Consider the following 8,921-nt stretch of genomic DNA (forward strand, 5'->3'; position numbering starts at 1 on the left):
AAAAAAAAAAAAAAAAAGAAGTAATTTGATAGAAGAATAAAATAGTTTTCATTTGATGGTATCTATTTTCTCCAAGAAGAACAAAGCAAGAAAATCAACTGCAAGTGGAGAGGAGGAAGGGATTCTGAAGGGTTACGGTGAGAGAAAGCATAAAATCGCTCTTTTGGAAAATGGCAAAAAGACCTGAGTGAGGAAGTGTATTTGAAGTGTCTGACAGCAGTGAGTACTCACTAAAGTCACATGACTGTAACTTCAGAGTTCAGTCAAATGGTTCGTCTGACATTCTCCATAAGATTCAGGTGCACGGATGCACATGAGTAGATGGTTGGTGGTAACTGGATCGAACGTCTGCTGAGCAAGTAATTTGCAGAGGGCAGTTTAGGACTTAAAGGTGTTTGTAAGCAAATGTTTACAGAACCAGAAAAATAAGTCTAAGGAAAGATAGAAGTAAAGTCGTGTGGAAGATAAATTTAAAAGTGGCAGGGTAAGTGAATAGACATTCTCGATGATTTTAAGGACAGTTAAGACTCTGAATATTAAAGTTAACAAGCTAGAATCATATGAAATAGTGGTTAGAGAGTTAGAGACAGAAGAGGCTTAGATTTTAGCAGTAATAAAGAAGACTGTAGGCCTTGAAGAGGACAAGAAAATGAGTCATAAGCCAAAGTCCGGGGACCACAGCACCTAGGGGCCATCAGAGGTAGGCAGAAGTCTCATGACTTGGCCCTTCAGTGTGCTGAAGTTTTGGAAGATGCCTCTGTACAACATCCTTCAGGTCTTGAAGAATACGGGTATGTGGGGATGTGGGTAAAAAGACGGCCACCACTACAGAAGGCAGCAGGGGCAGCTGTGTCTTTAGGACACAATCAAGTTTACTTACAAGTGAAAAATTCAGAAAAAAGGTTCTGTCAGAGAAGGAATCATCAGTGTTTATCTGTCAACTGTGCCTTTCTATATCCCACAGCATCTAGGAAATTCAGAGTATTAAATGCCTGGCAATAGGAATTATCAATTGATAGGCATTTACTTGGCATCAACATGCCGTAATATTACATAGTACTTGATACAGCTTTCAATTACTGTGTCCTCTCATTTCAATTACCGTTGGCAGTGAGTTAAAGGAATGCTCAAAACAGAATTTTAAATTCCAAAAGAAAAGGATTGAATTTTAAAGGAAAATGTTAAAAGGAAACTTTAAGTTCTATTTGAAAGTTTAATTTATGCTTTTCTTTTCTTTCTTTTTTTTGTAGACAGAGCCTCAAGCTGTCCCCCTGGGTAGAGTGCCATAGCATCACAGCTCACAGCAACCTCCAACTCCCGGACTCCTTGCCTCCACCTCCCAAGTAGTTGGGACTACAGGCACCACCACAACGCCTGGTTATTTTTTAGTTGCAGCCATCATTGTTGTTTGGCGGGCCGGGCTGTATCCAAACCCGCCAGCTCAGGTGTATGTGGCTGGCACCTTAGCCATTTGAGCCACAGGTGCTGAGTCAATTTACGCTTTTCTTAAGGAATTTAAGCCCACTTTTTTCCCCACCCTCAGTAGAGTGCCATGGTATCATAATTCACTGCAACCTCAAACTCCTGGGCTCAAGTGATTCTCTTGTCTCAGCCTCCCAAGTAGCTGGGACTACAGGCATCTGCCGCAACTCCTACCTATTTTTTAGAGATGGGGTCTCACTAGGGTAGGGTGACCAGATTTTAACATCTATAAGGCGGGACAACATGGCCAGAGGGCGGGGTGGGGGTGGGGGACGGGGCAGGGCAGGGCCTGACAACAATGCAAACTTTGATAAGCAGTTCTCTATAATCACTTCTCAGCAATTATTTGTTATTATTACAGTTTAACATTATAAAATTAACAAAAATAATATAAAACTCATGTTCTGGCGAAATAGCCACATGGCAGCCGAAAACCGTATATTCCCTTCTTGTTCTCCCGCCCGTTCGTGCATTCTTTACAAAAATCAGGACTTTTTAAAAATGCCTAGGGACACAGGACAAATTGTTGAAAAGTGGGACGTCCTAGGTCTCACTCTTACACAGGCTGGTCTTGAACTCCTGAGCTCAAGCAATCCACCCGTCTCAGTCTCCAAGAGTACTAGGATTACAAGGATGAGCCTCTACACCTGGCCTTCAGTCCACATTTTAGAGCTTTACATTCTACAGTTACGGTTCCTTCCTCTCACAAGTATCTCACACATCTGTGAATTCCTACAGTGCTGCAAAGGCTTTACTGTGTGATTTCACACATGACATAACAAAATGCCATCGTATTTGCAGTGACTTTATTTTTCATATGTTAGCTTCCACTCTCTGATTATGTAGTCATTTCCTTGGGGGTCAGAGTAGGCATCTAACAGTTTTTGACTGATTTAGTCTGGGAATGCCTAAATGAGTCGTATAATTTTAAGGCAGAGACAAAATGCCTACGGTACAAAGTGTTATTTGCCACTTTATAAGATCTTTGGAAAAATAATGACTAGGGAAAGTATTTTAAAAACACTCTGCAATTATTTTAACTATTCTTAGAGACAAACTCTTATTTGGGAAACAAAGAAAGTGAAGCTCTTTACTTAGCCAAAATAACATTCCCACACAAAAAAATAAATAGCACCTGCATTTTACCTCGATAATAGGCCTTTGTAATTGCATCAAATTCCTCTTGACCTGCAGTATCCCATAACATTAGTCTGACATCTTCATCATTAACTCTGAAACAAGAGATAAATTTATTTCGTAAGTAAAGGAAAATATTTCTGGTAGCATAGTCTTGTGTATAATTTTATTTTTCAAATCCAAAGGCATAAAACTGCACACACTTCTCACCTAACAATAGGATTAGATTCCAGTAAATCCACTGGGGGCTATATCCTGATAAACCCATTGTAAGTCAAAAATAGTGTAAGTAAAAGTAAAGTAAAAAACCATAAGTGAAACCATTCTAAGTGCAGCTACTCCTTAATTTAATAAGAAGGAGTATGTCCTAATAAACCCACAGCAAAGTTGAAAATCATTAGGCGAACCACTGGGACCAGCTGCACACTGTCAGCTTCACTCTGAAAAAGTCAGAGTACTTCTCAGCTCCAGCTTTCTGCATGACTTGGATTTACCTGCCATATTTCTTTCTTTGACAACGGTCACAGTGGTGGCTGTGAGATGAGCAGTACTGGGAGAGGGGATTCTCTCCTTTTCCTATACCCTCCTAATGGGTCCTGGTGCCTTGAAGATAGAATGAGAGTAAGAAGGGGAAAAGCAGTTTACCTGCTTGGATACCCTTTACCTTAAAATCTCCTCTACTTTGTTATACAGTTCATTCTCACTATTCCGAGTAGTTCTATTCTGTCACTGTCAATACTGAACTACTGCTCCTAGGGGAAATACAGGGTCAGGTTCCTGACAACTTCTGGTTACATTTTCGTCAACTGATCAATATATAACCTACTGAAACCTACCTTATAACTATATATTTTAAATTCACTGACCCTGAACTCATTACCAACAGCACCGTAAGTCATGTGTGAATGGAGCTGATCTAACACATGTACTTTCTCCATACGATACATCATGGCCTTCCTGTCCTTGGGATCACTGAACAGCATGTCGGCATTATCCTTGGCGGCCTTTTAAATCTGTAAAATCATCAATAAAACATACAAAATGTGGCACTAGACAGAACATGAACAGGACACGTGTTTCCTGGGTGAGAGCTGAAGCAAAGCAAGAAGGAAGAATGCCACACCGTTTGACAAACTCAACTGGGAAGGTGCACGCTGGGCAACCCCAGTTTCTTGCTGCTCTGTGCATGTCCACACGTTATCCCCAAGACATGACAACTACTAATTTGGGAGTACAAATAAATTTTAGTAAGTATGTGAATTTGCAAATATAGACTCTACAAATAATGATGATCAACCACATATTTAAAATAGTTAAACTGGTTTCAGGTAAATATGGAAATACGAAAAAGAAGAGAGGCTGAATAGGCGTGGTGGCTTACACCTATAATCGCAGCGCTTTGGGAGGCCAACGTGAGAGGATCGCCTGAGGACAGGAGTCCACCAGCCTAGATAATAGTGAGACTGTCTCTACGGAAAAAAAAAACAAATTGACTGAGCATGGAGGTGCCTGTAGTCCCAGCTACTTGAGAGGCCAAGGCAGGAGGATCACTTACACCAGGAATTCAAGGGTACAGGGAGCTTGTACTATACCTCATCTCTAAAAACCAAATAAACAAATAAAAAACTGTAATAGGATAACAGAATACAGATTAGCAATGAAACACTATTTAAAACAATGTACATAATTATCATGATTATCTTTGATATTAAACTTGGGCAATTAAGTCAGATTTGCCAAATATTTCTTGTTTGGGTAATACAGTTTAATTTGTCTCCTATAATTTAAAAAAAATCCTTAAACGTTTTTAAGACTAATGACAAAAAGTATTACTCAGATGTTCTGTAGGTTCTAACTGGATTCCTAAAGTAAGAGTCCCTCTGTATAGGCAAACTTAATCCTTCTAAGTCTGTTTTCTTATTTTTGCCAGAGTAAAAGCAAATTATTAATTCTCTATACAGTCTTTTATACAGTCTTGTAAAGACTCTATACAACTTCTTGACAGTCTTACCCAGAGCTATTCTAAACAAAAAAAGCCCAAAAGATGAAAACTTTATTCTAAGAAATAGGTAACTTACATTTAAAATAAAACAGCAAATGGAAATCTCATTAGAGTTAAGCATCAATGTTTAAGAAAGCACCCAAGGAGTCACCAGTAAATATAAAACAGGTAAGATAAGAAAAAAAGGTGGTTCCCCAGTGGTCTAGTGGTCAGGAAGAAAAAAAAAAGGTGGAAAAGAGAGGATAGTGTATGAAAAAAGAAAAAAAAATCAGAGAGGAAGGGAAAACGATGAAAGAGAAAAGACAGAAGAATAAAGGTACTTATGGTAAAGAGTAACTAAAAATCACCATCAATTGCCCCTAGCTGCCTAACCTTGGACTGATCTCTAATTAGGTAACCTTACTCCAATGAAAGTCTTAGACACAGGTCACCAATCAAAACCAAAGGGACAAAATGGCCAAGTACATACTGGATTTGTCGCTCCAAAAAATCAACTCCAATGGTTTTCTTGTAGTCTTTTGTAAAAATGCCTTTGCAATATCGCTGAATCATACTTGACTTTCCAACTGCTCCATTCCCTACAACCACCATCTTGATGGCCACTTCCATATCTTCCTCCAACATTTTTAGAGTTGAAACAGTCTTCTGTACCAACTGTAAATATAGGCAATCAGATCTTCTCTTTCAAATCTGTGGTTTAAAATGAAATTATTTTTTCGTGACATAAAAATTATACAAAATAAAACAAACTATAATTGTTTTATCCAGAAATAATCATACTGCATTGCAAGCATTTGTTTCCATGAGTGCAGCCCCCTTCCCACCCCTTTTTAGATAATGTAAATTCTTTGAAAGGTCAAACAATGCTATTCATTTTTTAATCCTCACCAATGGAATAATGTATAAGATTCATGTATCAATAAGTGCCTAGGTCTACACAGTTCTTCCTTTCATAGAGATGAAGATATGGACATTAGACTTGAGGCCTAATTTAAAGCATCCACTTACCAGTTCTGTGCTCTTAGTGAAGCTACTGCTTAACCTCTGTATACTTCCCTTTCCTGGCATTATGTGCCTTACAGGATTGTTAATCAATGACACATATAAACACTTAACCTAGTAAAAGTTAAGCATTCAAAAACTAGTATAGGTTGACCATCCTTAATCCAAAAAATCCAAATCTGAAACTTTTTGATCACTAACATGACATAGTAAGTGAACAACTCCATACATGATGTGTAAGAGGTCACAGTTAAAATCTTTTTTCATGCACAAATTAAAAATATTATGTAAAATTACCTCAGGCTATGTTTCTAATGTATGTATGAAACATAAATGAATTTCCTGTTTTGACTTGGGTTCTAGCCTCATGGTGCTCACTTGTATCTCACTATGCATACACAAATATTCCAACATCCAAAATCTGAAACTTCTGGTCTCAAACATTTTTCTTTTTTAAAACAAATCTTACATAGCCTTACATTTCAATTCTTTTCTTTAAAAGGAGTTGTGTACAGGGGGGTTAAATGTTTCACAGGCAAGAAAAAAAGCTGCAATAGAACCAACTTGTTCTTCATCATCTTCTTCTTCATCTTCCTCCTCTTCCTTCTTTTTCTTGCTTTTCTCAGCCTTGACGACTCCCTTTTTTGCTGCATCAGGCTTTCCTTTAGCTCGGTCTGCAGCAATATCCTTTTCGTATTTTTCCTTCAGCTTTGCAGCCTTCTTTTCAGGAGGCTGCTTTTAGCCACAACAGTATCTCTCCCAGCTTCTTTGCAACATCACCAATGGATAAGCCGGAATGTTCTCCTTTGATTTGGGGACAATATTCAGAACAAAACAAGAAAAAGGCCAAAGGAGGCCTCTTGGGTGTGTTGGGATCCTTGAACTTCTTTTTTGTTTCCCTTAAGGAGGGATACAGGTTTTCATTTCTCTTTCATAAGGGGCCTTGTCCACCTTTGCCATATCTTCAAATTTCCCTCTCTCTTTAGCAGACATGGTCTTCCACCTCTCTGAGCACTTGGAAAACTCCGAGAAGTTCACTGAAGCATCTGAGTGCTGCTTCTTGTGCTTCTCCCAAGTTTGCAAAAGAATGCAGATGATGACATTCTGCCTCTCGGCTTCTTAGGATCCATCTCCTTTGCCATGTTTAGTTATTTTTCCTCACTTAGTGCCCATCTGCGTCGCACTTGCCCCGGCGATGTCTCTGTGAAGCTCAATGTACTGCAATCTGGTCTCAAGCATTTTGAATAAAAATACTCAACCTGTAGTTTTATATAACAAAAATCCTCCATAGCGTATCACCAGATAGGCAAAACAACAGAAAACTGCTATGGAAACCGCTTTTCAACCTTATAAGTAATAATTAATGTCCCTTGAAGAGGACAGAAAGGTTTGTATAATAATAACATACAACCTGTGTCAGCATGGGGCTCTTTGTTACGCTGCGTTAGTGTTCAGGTTACAATAAATCCTGTACAAATAATCTCATACCACACACTGTTGCTTTAGTTTCAGAGTACAGTTCCTCATGCAGTAAGAACAATAGAATGTGTACTGTTTGCATTTTAGACTAAAAAGAATAGAAAGTCATTTTCTTCTTAAAATTACTAGTTAGGGTCCTGGCCATTTAGCTATTATATTCTAATGACCATAACTGAAAATCCATCTGTACCAATTACATCAAGCAAGTCTAATGTGAAAAACATTCCTTTCTCTGTCCCTAATTACAGTCTTAACAATTGTCCTTGGTACTTCACAAACTTGAATGACCATAAAAATTACCTAGGAGTACTGGTTAGAGTATAGGTTCTAGGTCTCTACCTCAGACATAATTAATCAGTAATCTCAGAGGAGCAGCTTAGAATCTGGTTTTTAAAACACGCACAGAAGTGTGCTACTCAGGTCTTCCTTCAAGAGCGGCCAGCTGGCACTTTCCAGCTGCCATACCTTCAGGACCCGCGGCACTGCCCACTCCTCTTGAGGCTACCCTCTGTCCCAGGTGACAACTTAACAGACCAACCCTGCCCGACATGGGATTTCTCTTTACTCTGGGGCTTCCTATCAAACTGGTTGACATTTTCCCAGAGCTACACTGCAGGCTGGAGCTCTTTCCACCCAATCCTCCTTTCACAGGTGTCAAGCTGGCACTGCAGCTTGCAGGCTTTCCTCTTTATCCATCACAGGATTCCCCACAATAAATCTCTTGCACTTCTAATTCCATCTTGACGCTTGCTTCCTATAGAACTTGAATGGACAAGTGAATTTTTAATCAGGAAAATGTTACAGGGTGGACAAAGTGGCTCACGCCTGTAATCCTAACACTGTGGAAGGCCGAAGTAAGTGGATTGTAGCAGTTCAAGACCAGCCTGAGCAAGAAAGATACCCCATCTCTAAAAAAATAGCTGGCATTGTGACGTAGTCCCAGCTCCTCAGGAGGCTGAGGCAAGAGAATCCCTGAAGCCCAAAAGTTTGAGGTTGCTGTGAGCTATGGCACCATGGCACTCTACTGAGAGAAACAAAGTGAGACTCTGTTTCAAGAAAAAAGAAAGTGTTAGAAACATTACCCTAGCCTAGTGTTTCTCAATCTTGGCTACATGCTAGAATCATCTAGAGAACTTTAAAAATGACTGATGCCTGGATTCTGTCCTCTGAGTATGACGTAAATGGTCTAGGGTACAACCTGGACATCAACTACCACTATCCTCCTACTCCACAGAAAGGTGTGGTCTTCAGGACACTTAGGATTACATCTGAAATTCTTACCATGATCGGAACCTTGCTCATCCCGCTGTTACATCACACCAGTTCAGTCCTTAAAAGCAGATCTTTTTTCCTCTAAACAATTCTTTATACCAGAAGATTGAAATTTAAAAGCAACAACAAAAATTGTACCCTTTAAAAAATAAATACTTCAGAGACTTTTGCTTTTGGAATGGCAGAATAATTTTCCCTATTCCTTCCTCTACTGTAAAAATTCTGGATACTATAAATGCAAAAAAACATAAAGACCGAAAGGTGCAAAGACAAAAGAGTGGCTAGGGGCCCACGGGCCACAAGGAACAACTCCCATGAGTTGTCTTCCTTGAGTTTCACCTCATACATCCCAGAACGGATTGTGGAGAAGCCAGTAACCAGGAAATACCAACACTAACAAAGACCCCAACTAAAGCCTACTCTCTTGAGTGGAAAGCCCAGGAAAGGAGCAGTGAGCAAGCAGCAAGACAGAAAACACACCTTGTGAGGGTAATAAGGTATGCCCCAGAGACGCTTCATCCCCACTGGGAGGAAAGGAAGGGCCCCT

General features: G+C 39.5%; 1 protein-coding gene across 1 annotated transcript in view; it reads right to left on the reverse strand.

The window, feature by feature from the left end:
• Nucleotides 1-8,921, reverse strand: part of RAB23 (RAB23, member RAS oncogene family) — a 36,372-nt gene that overhangs the window by 18,052 nt on the left and 9,399 nt on the right. The window contains exons 2-3 of the mRNA XM_023513143.1: nucleotides 5,091-5,311; nucleotides 2,629-2,714 (exon numbers count right to left, since the gene is read on the reverse strand). Coding sequence (XP_023368911.1) covers nucleotides 2,629-2,714; nucleotides 5,091-5,245 — 241 coding nt within the window. The 5' untranslated portion in view covers nucleotides 5,246-5,311. The remainder of the gene's footprint in view (nucleotides 1-2,628; nucleotides 2,715-5,090; nucleotides 5,312-8,921) is intronic.

The sequence above is a fragment of the Otolemur garnettii genome, unplaced genomic scaffold (genome assembly GCF_000181295.1).
Source record: "Otolemur garnettii isolate 467f Iridium unplaced genomic scaffold, OtoGar3 scaffold00035, whole genome shotgun sequence".
NCBI classification, from domain to species: domain Eukaryota; kingdom Metazoa; phylum Chordata; class Mammalia; order Primates; family Galagidae; genus Otolemur; species Otolemur garnettii.